General features: G+C 38.4%; 2 protein-coding genes across 2 annotated transcripts; one reads left to right on the forward strand and one right to left on the reverse strand.

Moving 5' to 3' along the window:
* pnrc2 (proline-rich nuclear receptor coactivator 2) lies at positions 1 to 441 on the forward strand. Its single transcript, XM_069896308.1, has one exon. It carries the CDS (start codon positions 1 to 3, stop codon positions 439 to 441), a length of 441 nt encoding a protein of 146 aa, XP_069752409.1.
* Positions 442 to 1,530: 1,089 nt separating this feature from the next.
* On the reverse strand, positions 1,531 to 18,328 carry srsf10b (serine and arginine rich splicing factor 10b). The gene is made up of 6 exons (XM_069895091.1): positions 18,189 to 18,328; positions 15,734 to 15,838; positions 8,065 to 8,168; positions 6,780 to 6,951; positions 6,638 to 6,697; positions 1,531 to 3,166 (listed from the first exon to the last, which is right to left on the reverse strand). Exons 1-6 carry the CDS (start codon positions 18,251 to 18,253, stop codon positions 2,950 to 2,952), a joined length of 723 nt encoding a protein of 240 aa, XP_069751192.1. The 5' UTR covers positions 18,254 to 18,328; the 3' UTR covers positions 1,531 to 2,949.
* Positions 18,329 to 20,648: the final 2,320 nt, after the last annotated feature.

Genomic DNA, 20,648 nt, shown 5'->3' on the forward strand with positions numbered 1-20,648 from the left:
ATGGGAGGGGTTGAAAGAGTAAACATTCCAATATCTCAGCCAAGTAACAGCACCCCCAAGAGAAATCAGCACTCAAGCAATAACCGGCAGAAAGGCAAAGACGACAATCTCAGCCATGTGACGACTGCACAAAAGAAAGGCGAGAAGGGCCACAGACGATGCTCATGTATCGCGGAGTCATGCCAAGTTATGCAGAAGGAAGTAAAAAATGTAATGCACTTTACTACAAATAATCAGAGCTGGGAGGCAGTTCTGAGCAGTTCAAATCCACTCCTAAGATCACAGTGTGACCAAAATTATGCTGGAGCTAAGTTCAGTGAGCCCCCATCTCCAAGTGTATTACCCAAACCTCCAAGCCATTGGGTACGTATTCCACGGAAAGCTTCTGAACACAGAGACATGGCCTTTCAGTTGAAGAACTTACTTAATGTGCAAGCATAACCTGTAGCTTAACATGGAGGTTTATACAGAGCTGGAAGCTTTTTTTAAAAATATTCTTTCCTTTAGTTGTAATTTTTCAACCATACCACTGCCTTTAACTACCCTTCTGGGGTGGATACATTTGCTCAGCCACTGTGGTTAGGTCCTATTAGGACTAGTGTTAGATAATTTGTTTTCTTTCCCCCTTTTCGAAGAGGAACTAGTTTAGTTTTTCAGTTCACAATTTCTCATTGAATACTTCATACCTTTCTCTGAAGAGCGCGCATTGTAGTATGGGTCCAAAGTACTGAGGCAGCCTTTACGTTGCCCTCCTTTCTGAATTACCCAGCTATATTTAATCATGTAGGCAGTATGTGTAGTTCATGTTATTCATTACATATTTCATTCAATGTGATGTTTGCAACCTGTCATGATTGAAGAGACCCACAATGCACCTTACGACCACAACAGCCAGCATCAATCACATCTATGGCTTTCTTGTTTTAATGTTGATTTTTTATTGAGAAATACATTTTCATTATTGCCAACTAACTTCAAGTTTTGTTTTGAGCAGCAACCACTTAAAATACCTGTTCAATTTCATTAACAAAATTGTCAAGCAGTTACATTGCTTGCCTCTACTGTGACTAAAGCAGATCTTTTAAAAGGTCTGTGGTGCAATATTTTATTTTGTCACTTACATTCTAACATGGACTTTGCAAGAAAATGTTAATTCATCTTGATGTGAAACTAAAACCCTAATTTGGTTTTATCACTTGCCAAAAATTTTTTTGCCTAGTTTAATTTGACAACTTCTGATACATATATGGACTAAGCTGGTTTAACTTAATGTGCAAGTTATTATGGCTAGATTCTTAAAACCATGTTTTAATATGTAGATAGAGCCATACAAATGTAAAACTTGTAGTATATGTATATTTTAAAGCTGGGCTTCCTTGTTAAAGTATTTTGGTACTTTGGTTATATTGAAACAGTGGCATCTTTCTTTGTAAGAAACTGGTCTTGAAGCAGTTAGCCAATCCAGGCTGCACTTGGATCAATACTGCTACTGCACCAAGAGAATGGTCTAAAAAAGAGAACTTGCAGATGTTTTATTATACAGCAGATTTATTTACAAGTTACAGTCAGCTATGAACAAAAGGATGAGTACAACATCCACATCTGTGCCCAAAATTTGCTGTAGTTAGTTTTAATTCTAAACCTGTGCTAAATTTGCAAGTTTATTTGTACTGCATTTTAACCAAAATTTGAGAAAGTAATGAAATGTGTACCCTGTATGTGGTCTTTACAAGCTCAAAAATATGGAGAATGGAGTTGTACAGATCATCTTGCCTTCCTGTATATCTGATGGACAGACATCAAAACTGGAAAATTGAAAGGACAATAGACTTTTAGTTGTAGTCAGAGAGCCCTGATATGAGCAGGAACAAGTACAGTTGCACAAATTTCAGCCAATGTAAATGGCTAAATACAACTTCAAGGGCTTCCATAGTATGATACTATTGTTACTTGTAGTTTAAAGCAGAGGCTAGAATGATCAATACTTTGATTTTAAAATATCACATTTTTCTACACATGCAAAAAAACCTACAACATTTTTAAAGCGTAACTAAAAACATTTATACTATGAACTTTTACAAACAGCTTTTATTAAAAAGACAGTATAAAAATCCTTTTTTACAAGCTTCTACATGAAAGAAGGTTTGATCACAATACTGCTCAGCTGTTCTGGAAAACTAAATTCCCCAGTTTCTGGACTTATCTTGCATTTAAATAAATGCAGTTTCTTGATAACGTTAGCAAGTTTCTTTACAGCTAAGAATGAAAAGATTTCCTCATGCAAAATACACAAATCAATATTACAGAGCATGCCAGACCACTGCATTGCATGAATGCACACAAACTGAGAAAGATTGTGGGCAGCAAATTGCCAAAAATAGGATTGTGCTTTAAGGTGATCAGTCAAGCAAATAAAGGGGATTTCTGCAAACTAATTCCCAAAATTGAGTTTCCGGCAAATTAAAAAAATACATTAATGAATACAGCACTGTTGAAAATTTGTTACAGTTGCCTTTACAAATTTGGAATTCACAGAGTTTGAATTGTATCAGCAGCTTTATTGATCCATTAGGATATTAACTGAGAAAACAATTTAGCATTTTTCTTTGCACAGTATAGAGGGCACTGCTTTATAAAAATTAATAGTAACCTAGCCACAGATCAAATATTCTAAATTTGCCATAAAAGCAAAAATGTGAAAATTGAGTTTGAATGAACTAATGATTAACATGGCAATGTTAAGATCTTTTTTAAACCAGCCTTAGTTACTGCACCATTCGGTTTAAAATGAGGACTGAAATCTTTCAAACACCATCAACAAATTAGTCTTGCACATGAAGTTTTCTTGTATTCATAACAGTACCCACCTCTCAACATCTACAAGACCCCCCCCCCCAAAAAAAAGAAAAAAGTAAGCACAAATAGAAGCTTTAAATTGATAACTACGCTTCAGTCTTCATGGTGACTGTCAGACTTGTGGCCACTCAAAGACCTGGATTTAGACCTAGACCCAGATCTCGAATGGGTGCAGGACCTTGATTGTGATCGTGTCTTGGAATCCTTCCTTGATGCGGATTTTGATCTTGATACTGATTTAGACCTGGACCTGGATCTGGATCTTGACCTGGATCTTGATCTAGTGTAAGAACGGTGACGACGTCTATGCCTAGAAAAAATGCAAATGCATTTCTATAGCATCTTCAAAACTCAAATGTAATCATTACAGTAAGTACTTTTTATAGGCAAACAGAATTTGCTGCACAAACTCAGAAGGTCAAACAGCAGAAAGAAAAAGAATGGTTGGTTGATATTTCAAACTAAAACCTCCAAGCAATTTACAGCATCGAATATTTTAAAAAAAAAGACTAATTTTGCAGCCTTTTGCTGCTATTCATATTTGGCTTCTTGCTTGTACCAAGGGAATAGCATTTCTTAGAAATTTCATAAGAGGGGAAAGAACTGGGATGAAGAACAATGATAAAGCAGAAAATACAAGTGCAAGGGTAGGAAACATACAATTTTTACTTGCATTGTACCTTCACTGCAGCAACAAAAAAATTGGGACATCCCAAGGGCAAAAGATGCTAAATGAGGTGGATTTTCAAGAACACATGAAAAAAAACAATCCAAAGGAGAAAATTCCTGAGATGAGGACTTGACAACTTGCAGTAGGATCTTCAGACAGCCAAAGTATTATTCCCAATTACTCAAAATATCAATCAGAATGAGTAGACGGGGAAAATAAGATTGAAAATATCAGGTACAAATGGGCACATGGAATTATGATATTTTACCATTGGAGGCCAAAATCAAAGAATTAACTGGAATTTAATTTTGGCCAAATTAAAATAGGAACCTTGGAGGTGCTCGGGGGGGGGGGTTCCAATCAATTTAGGTCTAGTTAAAGAGCAATGAAGAACACAAATTAGAGTAGCCCTTCAATCCAACAAGGTTGCTCTGCAAATGATCAAGATCATAGTTAATCTACCTTAGTGCCATTTTCTAGCACGACCACCATATATTTAGTTCACCAAACATTCAGAAATTTATCAAATCTGAAAGATTTCAATGAACAAAGAAATAGCCATAGAGCCTGCTCTGCATAATCTCAAATTACCCTATTATTCAAAAATCTATCTTAAATATATTTAATGGGACATTGGATAGAGAATTCTAGATTCATTACTTTGGAAGCAGTTCTTCCTTGTGTCTCACATCTACTGCCTGCCCCCCCCCCCCACCCCTCCCCCAACCGAATCTCAAGGCTTTGTCGGAGTTCCAGACTCACTTGCCAGTGGAAACACCTACCTGCTCTTAAATTCAATTCCTTTAGCAATTAAGGTCAACATCCCACTTGCCTTCATGAACAAGCCATTACAACTTTCCTCCATATTCACCATCTGCCAAATATTTTTTAAAAATTGGTTTTGTTCAAACCATTTGACACGAAGTTCTGGTTCCACATTCATCAGCCACAGGAAGTCCTTCCCACATCGAGCCTATCAATCTCCAAAAAAATCAAGTTTCAATCTCTTCTTATACGCCAACCAATCATCCCTATCTATCCAGTGAATCTTCATTCCATTTCTTTAATCTGCATTCAAATAGAGCCTATTGTTGATGCAGTTGTATGTTTTAATTGATTTGTGTTCATTCAAGTCCCATTAATCTCTTACCATTTAAAACCTTTACTTTGCAACAAAGCAGATATCCTCACCTTTCTACACATTTTATCTTTGTTGGTCCCCTCAGTTAAGCCACTAAAAATTGCAAATAGCTAGGACCCATGCAACAGTTGCTGTGGTACCCTACCCACTAAAGCCTGCCAACCTGGAAAGATTTGATTTATTCCCACTTGGCTTTTTACAACTAATTTTCAATTCACCATGACCCCAGAAACTACACATTCCAACCATAAGATTTCAAGTAGGAACAGAAGCAGACCATTCTGCCCTTTGTACCTGCTCTGCTGTTCAACAGGATCATGGTTAATTGCCCACTTTTCTGCCCCTACAATCCTGCAAGATTCTAGTAAATCCACTGAATTGCATCCAATGAATATTCTTCCCCAAACAGGGGACAAAAACGATTTGACGTACTCTTCTGAAAATTCAAATTCTTGTTCAATCTTATTTCACAATCAGAATTCCAGCAGATTTAGTCAAACATTTTCTGTTACAAATCCAACTCTAAATTCTTTTGTCCTTCAAGATATTTTGTTATCACATGCTTCATTAGATTCCAATTCTTCCCCTCTCCCCACTTGGTTTATTTTCTCTTCATTATCTTTCCCCGTGATCCGTATGATCACATTTATAACCCACTAATCCTCAGTACACAAATCCATAGAATCCTAGACAACTCCTCCATTTGATCACAAGCATGATCAATGCAATCACGCTGGTGATCCACCAATCCTCAAAATATAGATTTGGTGACCCACTAATCCTCAGAGTTTCACATTAAAGAATCCTGGATGATAACCAGACCACCCAATATAGTTTTCTCTCCTTAAAACCGTTTAAACAATAGTCTGGGGTTATTGGATGCTTGGTAATTTATTGGCTCTCAAGCTGATCAACTTTAGCTTGTCAAGTTCTAATTTCCTTCAGTTTCTCATTGTTACTCAAGGCTTGCTTCTCTTAACATTTCCATAGGACCATAGAAGATAATCATAGAAACAGCACCCCCCCCCAACTCTGTGAACCATTTTTTTTACCCATTGACCTGCACCCAGTCTATAGCCCTCCATACCTCTCCTATCCATGTCCCTGTCCAGATTTTTTTTTTTTTTTAAATGTCAAAATTGAACCCGCATTCACCACTTTAACTGGCAGCTCATTCCACTCCCATCACTCTTTGCATGAAGTTCCCCTTAAACTTTTCCCCTTTTCATCCTTAACCCACGTCCTCTGGTTTGTATCTCACCTTCTCTCAGTGGAAAAAGCCTATCTACCTTTACTGTGTCTATCTCCCCAAATTTTAAATACCAGGCATCTTCTCTTGTGAAGACCAAAAGTAAGTTTCACTGCAATTTCCTTATTGAACATTATAAAGAGAATTGATGAGGGAATCACATTTTCTTTCACTGGTCTGTTACATTTTATGTTCAAACAGAAGCTCTTTTAGTCCATTTGTAAGTTACTCACCAGTATTCTTACATTCCAATTAGCCCCATCACCAATTTCATAATGCAACCAATCCTTATGCTGCTACTTCAAAACTTCCTTCGGCAATGCCATAATTTTTTGAGCACTGCCGATTTACCACCAAGCCTTTGAATGCATTTTCCCAATAATTCTCTTAACATGAAGGGGATTAGTTTCCTACAATTATTCCACAATCAAACATTAAATCAATCTCCCCTAAAGTCCATGTACAATATTAACAACTTTTTTACTGCAAGAACTTAAAATATCCATAATCCCTAGATGGCTAACTAGTATATTAATCTAGAAACATCTGATATTTCACAAATTCAGCCTCCATCAAATTCTAACAAGGCGGAGATCAAATTGAGGAATTGTTCAGAATAATTAAAGCATCAATGATTACTGCTCGTTGCTAAATAAGTAATAGTGCTAGTTATTAAACTTCAACAAACATGCAACAGTGAACGCAGCCCACTTGATCATACCTGTCATTGAAGGAGTTACTACGGCTGCGTCTACGCTTTCCGCTTGACCTGCTCCGGGAACTACACACAAGAAAGGAAGAATTAAACAGCTGAAAAACATTAGATTCAAGCTAAACCAAGTACAATGTGTGTTACAACATACTTTTTAGGGCTGTCAGACCTCCTGTGACTGCGATCATAAGAACGACTTCGTGATCTCCTCCTGTCATAACTTCGACTTCGAGACCTCCTCCTTCGATCATAGTCATCATAACGGTCATATCGAGGTGAACTCCGCGAGGATCTTCGTTCCTTAGATTTCATCTGACCAGGCGCTGTAATTATAAAGCCAAAACTTTCAGAATTGCAAAGCAAGAAATAAAGAATCAAAATGACATTTTAAAAATAATGAGCAAGTATTAAAACCAAGAGATGAAAAGCATCTTACTGTTCTGCAACTATGCTGGAGAGGGATTTAGATAAAAATCTTTTGTAACTCAGAAAAGTGTAATACAGTACGTTTCCGATTATCCAAAATGCTCGGGACCAGATGTGTATCAGTTAACTGCATTTTCTGGATATCTGATTTGCAGCCCTGTTTATTCAGCAGAATACTTATAATCAGCCTTAGCCGATCTTAACACTTCCCTACCACTGTCACAGAACCTGCTCAGGCGCCAGAGGTTCCCGCTTGGATCCCCAACACCTCCTCACCGCTGTCGCGGAACCTGCCCAGGAGCCCCAAGTCCGTGCTCTGATCCCAGCCCAATAGCATCAGCAGAATACTTGTACGGTATCAGCAATTAAAATAAAGAACTAGGGAAACTTTTCAAGCATGAAATAGTTTAATTCTTACCTTGAGTACGCGAGAGCTCCGTTGGATTCAAAATGGCGCTAACAGCACATCAAGAGTCCCACTTGAGCATTGCAGGTAAAAAAAATGTAAACTTTTTTCAACTGGAGGTCATGTCGCCGCCAAAAATTTTAGGGGATAACTTGTAATTTCGGTAAAGTGGCTTTTGGATAATCAGAAACATACTGTATTGAAATTCAACAATAGATTACATTTGCCCAGTTTCAAACAATATAGCCCTCAACTGAAGCACTATGACCACCTTGGTTTCTTAACTACTGTTTATACTAGTGTAATAATCAAATTTTGGGGGTAAACTATTACACGAATACCAATTTTGACCGCAAGTACCTGCGTGATTTGAGGCATCAGGAGCTCAGATGGTCAGGCGGGTGGCCGGGACCAGGTGCTAAGTCCGCGTTTGGGGTGTTAGCAGCTGGAGCATTACACATGACAAAATATCAGATTTTTGGGCCAAAATTAGTAGGGGGAGGGGGTCTATTTTTACATGGTATCGACTATTACACAAGTATATATGGTACATCAATATGTAACTTGCTAGATGGTTTCGAAATTTCACTTGAAATATACTTACTTTTTCGATCACCTTGGGCAAATTGGATCTCAATTTGACGGCCACATACCCACTTTCGGTCCAGGTTGTGGAGTGCATCTTCTGCATCACGGACATCTTCAAACATGCTAAGCTGTTAAGGGGTCTTTTCACTTTCACAGGTTTCGAACAAATCCTACAATCTTCAATACACATTTTCAGCCACAACATTGTTTTACCAAAAATCTAGAAAGCTAGTTCTTCAATAAAATTGCACAAGATGCCGAAACTCCGTGATCTGGTCTATTCCTTAAAATACATTTACTAATTTTACAAAAAGTCAAAATTTCTACATCAATTTATATCAAAATTATAAAATTAAAACTAGTCTACAATATATCCCAAAGTAATTGTTAGATTCTAGTTATCCAATCACCACTGTCACCTTCATTAATCAGATTTAGCAAAATGCTTCAAAAAAATTAGAACAAATATAAATCAAAATATCGTACTGCTGGTCAAAGCATCTAGTAAAAGTCACCTGAGATGGAGACACCAATCATGTGCCACAAGAGTGGTCACAGTTAAAAGGACAAAAAACCTGCTTAGAAGGCAAATGCCTCCCAAAATATATAGGTGCTCACAGCTTGCAAGCATCCACCAATGAATGTCAACCCCTGCTTTAAATTTACATGGTTAAGACACTTCATGGCACCTGCAATATTTTTGCAGCACCTATCTGATTTAGGAGTGGAGGTTAAACAAAAAAACATTACTCCAGGTTGGAGAAATAAAATTGTACCATTTTAAGGAGAGCATTAACTGAGGATTTTTCTTGGGAAGTAACAAATGAAGGGAAAATGAACTCAATCTTAAGAGCATTCTGACCCATCATTTTCTGTTGTCAATGTAGCCAGAAATTAAAAGGCTGTGAACATCTCAAACAAAAATAATTCTCAAAAAGAATTTTTTTTTTTTTTTTAGCAGCACTGAGATGAGACCAAGATTACGAGTTAAACGGTCTTAATACAAATCTGCATTACACATGGATCATTTAAGGTAGTAAAAAAAAAATCACATTCAAAACATTTAAAGAGAATGAACTGTTTCACTACAGTAGGATACAATATCAGGACTTGGCTGGTTACCTTAAATTTGGCTGTCAACTTGACCTTGCACCGTCAGCTTGACCTTTAACTCTTTAAGTGCTTGCCAGAAGGACTTGACATGAGGCGCTGGCCCAAATAAGACACTTGACTTTGACAAAACAACCTTTTTCCAATTGCGGACAAATCGAAGCCTTGACTTTTTCCCTCTTCAAGCTTTAATCTTTTTTCACCCTCCCTCTCTTTTCTTCAAGCCTGATCCTTAAGAGGTCTTTGGCTTGTCTGCTTGTCTTATGCTTGGATTCTATCTAAAAGGCTCTTTCATACTCTTTGTGGGATCGCCAGTTACAGCGGATTGCTTTAAATTTTCTGAGGCAACAACAACAAAAAAATTATGTCAGGGGATGGGTATAAAGAGACAAACATGCAGGGTTTGAAATCACTTTTTTTTTGACTACCTCCAAAACTAGCCGTAAAAGACACCAGCAAGTACATTTTACAAACAGCGTAAAGCTAGCCGTCATATTTTCCATTATCGGAACTTCTGGTTAGGCACGCATTTACAGTAGAATACAAATAGCAAATATTGTTAGAAATGCAACACTGGAGTGTAATACATTAAGCCAGAACCAGCAGTCCCCTACAACAACTATCTCAACAATAGAACACAAGCCACAAACAATATGATAGCTGTACATTTTTATATCATCCCTCCTAGAAATTTTCGCAAGCTTCCTCGTCTCGTTATCACAGGATTTAGAGTAAACTAACATTTATGATTATTTCAATACCCAAGTTATTGACCATTTAAATATACATACCTTCAATTAGCTGTACTTTGATGGCCAATCTAATAATACTTACCACAAACCACATTTGGTAACAGGGAATGAAATAAAAGTTACCTCTTACTGCAAGATTAAACCTTCTATAGACATACTCAGTTAAGATTCTTGGTTTTAGTTTTAGTCCATATAATTTAACTAAAAATGAAAATTTATTCAAGGTCAGATGTCCCAATGAAATACCCTGCAATCTTGTTTGGCATGAGGCCAAATTTGTAGGAGGAATTTCATAATTTGCCTAAATGTTCTGAATTTAAACAGTTTATGGGATTGATGAACTTAACGGGATAAAAAGGATGAGTGATATGAACTTCTAAGTTGTCAAAAATGTTTAACTTTAATGTTTATCAAGTATAATCCTGAATACTTTAACAGGTTTGACAATTCCCAAAACAGAGCATGGCATAAATCAGTTAGATCATTTCAAGGAAATTATACATATAAAAAAACTCCCTAAGTGAAATCTGCCACTCCAGTTTTGATGCTTAAAAATTTACATTAAATTAACTAAAGAGGGATATTAAAAAATCTCTGCATTAAACCTATTAGTATCATCATTATTGGAAGTAGTTGCACTTGCAGCCAAATCTACAGCACACATCAGCTGACTAGAAAAATGGCAACATGGAAAAGTTTTGAGAACAAGAATTCCCAAAGCCAATCTTGCTTAGATTTCAATTTTTCTTAATTTGATTAGTATATCCCATAATACACTTCTAAATGTACATGTAAATGTGTCAAACGGTAAGTCATGCCCGTTAATCCATAGAACTTGCCAGAGCCAAGTTTCTTTTAATAAAAAATTATCAAAAATTTCAGTGATGTACATTAGTAGAAATTTTAATCTGTTTAAGCCTAATCAGTTTCAAATTTTATTATAATCATTAATACAGAGTAATTTTACACATGCATACAACTCAGAACAAATGCAATTTATGATATACGCAGATAACTCAAGTAGAACAATAAATGTCAAAGCTTCCATAAGCAGTGAAACTGAAGTCTTAAGCAGTTTTAAAGCACCTGACTCATTTTACACCAGTAGCTACATTCTAGTGAAATCTGGTACTGCACACCTGACCACTTAGGTTTTCTTACAAGACTGAGGAACTAACAAGCCATTGATCTACAAACACTTGAAATTTCTCAATGTAAATTTTTATTACCTATGACTTTCCATTCTTAAAAGGAAAATAATGCTTTAAATGGAATATAGAGTAAGCCATAACACTTCAAGCTTTGGGAATACAAAATTTGCAATGCTTGTAGCCAGGAAGTTTCCCTTAATTCTACATTGGTATATAAAATGAGGCAGGACCCTCAAATGCATTTTGCTTACAAAAACCAGGACATGTCCATACTATTCAATTAAGGCTTAATCAGCCTGTTATGAATCATCCAAAAAGTAATCAACAAGTTTTCAACAGCTAAACAGTTACAGTAATTACCAAGTAATACTCTTTTTAGATTCCAGAGACAAGTTTAACATCAACCTCACTAACACGAGCAATTATAGCAACAAAATAGGTAACCGTGAATTAGATCAAGTGTCATATTGAGCACATTGATAATTATGAAATAGGAGGTTTAGAGGGAATTTGAGGGGAATTGTTTTTCTATGCAGCCAGTGATCAGAATCTGTCACGTGCTGCCTGAGGTGCAAGCAGATATTCTCATGTTTAAGAAATAATTAAACAAGCATTTAAATTGCCACGGCAGAGAAGTCAACTACCGAAAAGAATATGTATAGAGAGTGCAACAATTGACAAAGACTTGTTGAACCAAAGGCTATTCCTGTGCTGCAAGCAAATCATTTTGATCTTGGAGCATCACTGCAAGAACTTTCTTCAGATTCTGCCCTAAACCAGACTTTCTGAAGCCAATATGGTCACATCTTCCCTCTATTACAAATTCAGATATAGTGCACTCATTAACGCCAGCGCTCAGCTGTGCCGCAAATGTCTGGAGAACAACCAGTCTGAGCTTAGCATTATTCACACGACAAATTCCATGACAGAACTTGATTAATGCTATTGGGATCAGAACTCCAATGGATCAGTTACACAGACTGTAGTTGCCCAAGTCAAATACTGGTGTCACAAATAGATAGGATCGGTCATCAAGAGAGCTTTTGGCACATTCACCATCATAAATTAAATTAAAGTACAAGAGATGGGAAGTTATGGTGAAACCACATTTGGACTATTATGTATAGTTATGGTCACCTAACAGGAAAGATAGCAATGCAACAGAGTGCAGAGATTTCCAAAAAAATGTGCTGGCACTTAAGCAAGTTACAGGTTAAATAATTTAGGACTTTATTCCCTTGAGCATTGTAGTTTGATAGAGATAAACAAAATTATACAAAAGAATAAATATAAGCATTCTTTCAACTGAAGTAAGGAGAGAAAAGAACTAGAGGACATGGGTTAAGAGTGAAAGGTGAAACATTTAAAGGGAACATCACCCAGAGTGGTGAGCGTGTGGAACAAGCAGCCAGCTGAAGTGGAGAATGCAGGCTTAATTTTGACATTTAATAAAAAAATTGGACAGGTACTTGAATGGGAGGTATGGAGGTCTTGGGTGCAGGTCATAGAGATTAAGTGACAATAGTTATACAAACTAGACAGGGTAAAAGGGCCCATTTCTGTGCTGAAGTGTTTTGGATTCTTTAAAAAGCAGCTCACCTCAAATCCTTCCAATCACCAGATGCAATTGCATTATAAAGCTCAACACCATGAAGAGCAAAGCAGTCTGCACGAATGCAACTGAGTTTAGTTTAAGCATCGATCTTCTCAGCTCCCATTGCCGTGTCTTGTGCCTACCACCATAATTGCAGTTACTCTGCCGCCACTCTGCCAATCCACTTTTAACATTTTAAAGGACGTGGGCAGGCAGTACAAGGAAACACATCAAGATCATTTCTGCAGTAAATTAATGCAGTAGCAAAGCTAGATTATATTCAAAAATTCACACTAGGCTTGAAGTTGAATGCTCAAAATTCAACATCCCATTCAATATTCTAAAAATGTTATATTCTTGTATCCAGGACAAAGCTATGTGCATATACACCCACATACACCACCCCCGCCCCCCCCATACCTCCTAGGGGCTGAAGATTGATTCCCATTGGCACATTTGCTAGCTGTCACTAAGAACAGATCCCCTCTCATCAATTAATAAAATGCCACCAAGTTCAGTAATCAGTTGAGCTTCCTAGTACTGCCTTCATTCTTTGCTGGTTTCCACTTTAAATACTTGCAGAACTAAATCCACACTCTTGCTCTGGCACCAGAGAAGTTTATTAACAAAGCAAGAGTTGCAAGTACATTTAAATGTCTAAAGTAGCCAGACTCCCAAAATCTAAAACTAAAATAAGTACATTTGTTAAGATGGGTCTGTTCAAATGTTGACTTTAAGGGATTGTCAAGATATTTGGGCAGAGTTTGCCAGTTGCATTTTTTTTGTCATAACTGTTACATTGGGCTTAATGGCATTATTTCTAATCAAGTGTAAGTATTAGCTACCTCAGAATGCTCTTATGCTACTTTTTTGGTAAAAATGAAATATAGCACTGCAACTCATTTCATGCAGGATATTTCAAACATGCATTTTAGCAATAGGCTAGATATGGCATTTAAACAAAATAGAGCAGGTGAAATTTAAATACCAAAGTTCAGGCCATTCATTTAACTTGCATTCAAAGCAATTTAGATTTGACAAGCAGCCAAATGTCAACTTTTACAAAATGGTACAAAACCAAAGTCAAAGTTTAGGATAAAAAGCTATGCAAGAAGATTATACCCCCTCCCCAACACACTAAAATAAAGCACTCTTCTATTCTCATGATAATGCAACACCTGGCAACCTTTACCAAATCACTGAAAGGTTAAAGATATTCTAAAGCAGTCATTCTCAACGGGGGCCATTTTAAGGGGGACAGACAGACAGAAATCATTTTTTTTAAAATGTGGTCAGTAGTAGAAAAGTATGAAAAACACCAACCAGACTACTTCAAAGGCAAGTGAGCCCATAAACTTTGAGCAAAGTCCTAAAGGGGGCCATAGCCAAAAAAAAGGTTGATAATGGCTGTTCCTAAAGATGAACTATATAATCATTTTCACTAACATTGGAATATTGAGCTACTGCACACATTTACCTCATTAGTAACTTTCAAACTTGTCTCTGGAATAAAAAAAACCCGCAAAGAAGCAGCATTTAACATCTCACTTCCAAGGAACCTATCAAAGTCTATCTTACTAGAGCACAAATCTGCACAGATGCAGAATTAACAGGCCTTTCTTGCTGATGCTGCCCAATTACACCCATGTGACAAATTAACCTACCAACCCTGTGCAGCTTTGGAATGTCTGAGCATTAACCCAAAATGTTGCTTTATTTCTCACTATTTTATTATTGACTGAGCCCGCATTTAATCGCAAGGTGGTGTTATCAAAATTTCAGGTAAAACAAAGCCACGTTAGTCAGCAGAACAATCAAAATTCAATTTCAATCTAAATTCTTCTTTAGAAGACTACTGTCTCATTCAAGACAACTGTACAGTTCCATCACTTCATATCCATGTTTATTACTGTGCTGTTCTGCAAAAGAAAATGCTGATAAACTATCTGATTGACTCCCTTTAACCTCACTGGGGCCCGAGCCAAAGTTCCCTCAAAGCTCTCTGGGTTCACTGGAAAATGCATTACTGTAGAATAGTGTAATAGCTAAAAAGTGTTTAGGGTACAGTATTAGCAGGAATAATATCCAATAGTCCAGAAAAATTTGCCAGTTCAGAGATCTGAGGTTGCCAAATTAATCAGTTTTATTGAAATACCAAATTTCAATCTGAAGTTAAAATTTAAAATACCCTTTTGACAGGCATGTTAATGATCCAACAATTTAAACATACTGATAAACCCACTTTTGGTGTGAATTAACTAAAGCTCCACTAAGTAAGCTGGGTGGTTCCTGTGAATTATAGGATTCAAATTTAACAAGATGCCCAACTTTCATATTGGAATTAGCATCCCTAAACAGTCATATCGATTCATATAACAACTTGAGGTATTTTATGAGCTATTACTGTGCACAATGAACAGGAAATGAGGAGAGATGGGCTTACACATTTGTAAACAAGACCAATTTAAAACTATTAACTTGCATTCTTAGAAGAGATGTAGAAGAATTTCTTCAACCAGAGGGCAGTGAATCCGTGGAATTTGTTGTCACAGTTGTGCAGGCCAGGCCATTGGGTGTATTTAAGGCAGAGACTGATAGGTTCTTGATTAGTCAGGGGAAAGGATATGGGTAGAAGGGGCTGAAATGGATCGGAACATGATGTCTTATGGTCTACATGCAAGGAACATTTGGAGTATCTGCTCCTATGATCCCAAATTAGTGCTTCTCTGAAAATTGTATTCTGAAGGACTAGAGTTAGCAAAAATATTTTGTTTAAATCTCTAAAATTTAAAAATTAAAACTTTAAAATTGCCATGATGTATTTCCACTCACTCACAATAGTGCATACAGCACTAACCACTACACCAGATAATGGACAAAATCAAAATATGAATATGCTTTCCATAAGCAGTGGAACCTCATTGCACACACAGCCCAACATTGTATCTTATAAAGCTCCACCAAGGTTCCAAAGAAAACGTTTTACTGAACTAAAATCAATAAGACATTAAAATGCATCAAAATGAAAAGACTCAGTATCTCTGCTTCACTCATTTAGGAAAACTGAAGAAAGGATATTGTATATATGCAAATCCTCTTGGACGTCGAGTGTAGAAGTCAAGGGGAACGTAAACATCTACTATTGGGCCATAGCGACCAAATTCACGACGTAAATCCTCAGGCCTAAAGTACCATAAAAATGATATAGTTGATTTGTAATACGAATTGCCCATTGTCCACGTGGTGTCCAAAAAAACTGATTAAATCATCTGAAAGGAGATTCCATTACTCTCAAAATTTAGAACATTAAACCAACATGTCAATTGTTGACAGATGAGAACAGAACCAGTCAATATGATAGTATACAAACAAGTGAATGGCTCAACAAAAGCCATTTTAGATTGTTTAGTGATGGTTTAACAAGACACATTATCTGTTCCAATAGATTTATTGACCCCCAACATTTTAAGTTCTAAACGCTATCTGATTTTCTTTGCTAGCTACCCAATCCTTGCTCAAGCTCCTGAAATTTCACACGTCCACAACATAATATTCTGTATCATTAATGTTTGCACCAGCATTAATTTTTTTAGCTACTAATCTTAATTAGGTATCAGATCAGAAACCAATATTAGCTGTGCATGTATGTACTTTGATATCTCATTATACCATAAATGGAACAAAGGAATGGACAGAACACTTCATCTACATCCAGCAACTGGGTTCTATTTATCTGCATTGATGCTCCCCGTGGGACATATTTGGCCATTTTAAAAATAATTAATCTAACAATATTCTTTTAAATTTCCACTGTAAAATCCTCCAACTTTCATTATTTCCAAATTTCCAGTGATTTGAGACAAGACTTGACCGTAGATTTAAAATATTAACTTTCACTTTCTATGTGACGACTGACTTCTTGGGTGTTTTTGTACCGTACTTCACATTTCCAGCAGTTTTGATTTTCTTGAACACAACTTTTTATTTATGCTTAGTAAGGAAGGAGACCCAAAAACTAGATATTTTAAAACTTTATCAAGATACCAAGTATCAGTTGATAATCTGCAAGCACAATCCAGACCAGGATTCCACTCCAGTCATCATATGTTGCCTTCCTACCAAAGATAACATTCATAACGTTGTCAACTCTGTTGGTTCAACTATGATACATTCTATTCCTATTAGTTCATTCCATCCTGAATAACCACCAAGGATAGATATCACCCACATCAAGTTATTAAATTTTACTTAATTAAAAACTATCCACAAATTATGAATATTTTCTTCACTGAAGCCTTAGAAACAAAGGATCAATAAACAGCCATGTTATTAAGAATAGCAGTATATGGGAAACAGCCATGGAATTTTAATATCTACAGCCACTGGCCATTTTCACTTGATAGTGTTAAATTGCATATAGCAATTTGATACAAAAAACCTTGGGTTTTTTTTAAAAAAATTACGAGTAATAAAACCACATTTTCCTCCGTTTGTTAGCTTTTACAATATATTCAGTACTATATGGAACTGATACATCCAAAACAAACTTATTTAATAAATATTCATGTTATTCTGTTGAGATCAAAGAATCAAGAGAACTTTAGATTGTATACAAAACTTTAGACTTAATATGATACACATCTGCTATGAGAATTCACCAGTGAAATCATAGAATTTGTTAAATGTTAGCTTTTCCAAAATACAAATTTCTATTTGAACAGTAGATCCAAATTCAAATAAGCATAAAATCATTAAAATGTTGATTTAAATCAAATGTATATCTTCTGCACTCCTGTTTCCAATATCGCTTCATGATCTAAATTTGCATCAAAAAAGATTTTAAAGAATGCAATTTTTCAAGATGTACAAAAGCCCTCACCATTTTATGTTTTAAAACCAATTTTTAAAAAAATCCATTTAGCCTTGCTAAACTTTTAAAGGGTTATCTCAACATGAAAACTATTAATCGCCAGATTCAACTCAAACGTGACTCGAAAGGCATATACTGGAACCGATCTAAACCGCAATGCAGATTGGATTCTCATTTCCAAAAAAACTTAATGAACTAAGCTTAAGAAAGCTTCACATCGCTCACAAGGAGAGAGATTACAAAGCATCAGCCCCCAGTCCCAGGAACGGGCCCGCCACCTTTCTCACCCCCCTCCCCCGTCGAGTTCGCCACCCCCACCCCCGTCAGACCTCTTCCCGTGTGTCGGGCCCACCACCGCCTTCCCCTCCCCCCCCCTCGGGGTCGGGCCCGCTGCCTTCCCCTACCCCCTCCCCTCGGGTCGGACCCGCCACTACCTACCCCCCCCTCCCCCGTGCCACTCCCAGGACGGGCCTACCAGCCCCATTCTGAGGCCCCTGGGCCGCCGGCAACACATGTGGAGAAATCGGGCGGGAGAGAGCGCTGGGCCCGCGTCCTTGCTGCGTGCGCTAGGCCTCCTGGCCCAGGGATGTGAGAAACACGGAGCCCGGCCGTCGCACGGCCTCCCTGACCCGGAGCCGCCGCACCCTCCCTGTTGCCCCTCACCTGGTGCAATCGCCCACATTTCTGACGAACAGCGAGCTGTTGGGAGGACGAGCATACCGAGACATGGCGGCCGTGGCACCGAGCGAACGAGGCGGGCGGCAGCACAGAGGCCAGTGCGCAGGCGCACCCCAACCGTCCCGCGGCAATGGAACCCACTAGAACGCGCGTCATCACGCCGCTCCAACCAATGGGAGAGCGGCGGCTCGCCGCCATCTTGGTGCAGGCGGCGAAGGGCGCCGCCATTTGGCGAAGTTGAAAGGGAATCGGCTCGTAGGTGCTTCGGCTCTTCTGGCCTGACTCCTCGTGCATTTGAAGCCCACAACTTCCCGGGCCGCGAGGGAACGAGATCGGGGATCTTGGTAAAGTTCCAGCTATCTGCGAAAATGTGCATTTCAGATTTCTTGTCAGAGGACAGACATGACATTACATACAACCCTGCGATTCCTTTCTCTTGCGGCAGAATTACCACTAATTCTTTCTTCTTTGGCTTGGCTTCGCGGACGAAGATTTATGGAGGGGTAAATGTCCACGTCAGCTGCAGGCTCGTTTGTGGCTGACAAGTCCGATGCAGGACAGGCAGACACGATTGCAGCGGTTGCAGGGGAAAATTGGTTGGTTGGGGTTGGGTGTTGGGTTTTTCCTCCTTTGCCTTTTGTCAGTGAGGTGGGCTCTGCGGTCTTCTTCAAAGGAGGTTGCTGCCCGCCAAACTGTGAGGCGCCAAGATGCACGGTTGGAGGCAATATCAGCCCACTGGCGGTGGTCAATGTGGCAGGCACCAAGAGATTTCTTTAGGCAGTCCTTGTACCTTTTCTTTGGTGCACCTCTGTCACGGTGGCCAGTGGAGAGCTCGCCATATAACACGATCTTGGGAAGGCGATGGTCCTCCATTCTGGAGACGTGACCCACCTAGCGCAGCTGGATCTTCAGCAGCGTGGACTCGATGCTGTCGGCCTCTGCCATCTCGAGTACTTCGATGTTAGGGATGAAGTCGCTCCAATGAATGTTGAGGATGGAGCGGAGACAACGCTGGTGGAAGCGTTCTAGGAGCCGTAGATGATTAATTAATTAATTAATAGTGCAAAAAGAACTACAGTGTCAACATATAAACAAATAAAAGAACTAAACAGATAACGAATGTAAACAAACTGACTGCCATACAGAGAACAATAAGAAAATCCATAAAGTGCACAAGAAAGAGTCCTTAAATGAGTCCCTGATTGAGTTGGTGTTGAGGAGTCTGATGGTAGAGGGGTAGCAGCTGTTCCTGAACCTGGTGGTGTGAGTCTTGTATCACCTATACCTCTTGCCTGATGGCCGCCAGCAAGAACAGAGCTTGAGCCTGGCGGTGAGGGTCTCTGATGATTGCTGGTGTCCTCTGATGGCAGTGTTCCCCGTCAATGTTCTCGATCGTGGTGACGGTTTTGCCTGTGATGACCTTGGCTGTGTCCATTACCTTTTGGAGGGCTTTCAGCTCAGGGGTATTGGTGTTCCCATACCAGACTGTGATGCAGCTACACCTGTAGAAATTTGCCAAGGATTCTGATGTCATACCAAACCTCTGCGAACTCCTGAGGAAGTAGAGGTGCTGACGTGCTTTCTTCAAGATGCCTTTGTGAGAAACAGAAGTAACTTCACATAATTTCCTCGAGACAAAAATTGAGAACAAAGAACTTTTATTATACTATTACAACAATGCAAAGTTGGGTGCTTCCCCTTACCCTGGGAATACACACAGATACTGAGGCTGACCCAACTTTTATACATTTCATTTCAGTACAGAGATACCTTCCCCCTAACATTCTTCTGCCTCCTGGATTGGTTTAGCATTAGGTAATTCTGCCCACGTGGATTCTAACTTCTTATCAGTTTATGTGCCTTCCTGCAAACTTGTTAGCCAGGAAATATCATGTCTTTGTTCTTTACTCATTAATCAATCCCCAAGACTTGCTAAAGCTATCTACTTGCTATCATGTTTTGAAGATCCTTATTTTATTATACTTTTATAACCCTTCCTCCCATTCCAGCATCCCTTCACCCTGAGTTAACCCATAATACTTCATTTCTAATTAGCACTTGCTTGACTCCTCACATTCCAGTATTCCTTCACCTTAAGTTAACCCATAATATTTCATTTCTAATGAGCACTTGCTTGACTCCTCACATTCCAGTATCCCTTACACCTTTGATGTGTTAGGTTTAGGAAGGATCGTCTGAGATAGTGACTCCCAAGAACTGAATTTACTCACCCTCTCCACCTCTGATTCCTCAATGTCCCCAATGATCACTGGATTGTATAACTCTGGATTTCCTGAAGTCAACAATCAGCTCCTTAGTTTTGGTGGCATTGAGTGCAAAGTTCTTGTTGGTGCACCATTCAGCCAAATTTTCACTCTTCATCCTGTATGCTGACTCATTCCCTTTCTTTATACAACCCATTACCATGTTACCATCAGCATAAGT

The sequence above is a fragment of the Narcine bancroftii genome, chromosome 8 (genome assembly GCF_036971445.1).
Source record: "Narcine bancroftii isolate sNarBan1 chromosome 8, sNarBan1.hap1, whole genome shotgun sequence".
Classification (NCBI taxonomy): Eukaryota; Metazoa; Chordata; class Chondrichthyes; order Torpediniformes; family Narcinidae; genus Narcine; species Narcine bancroftii.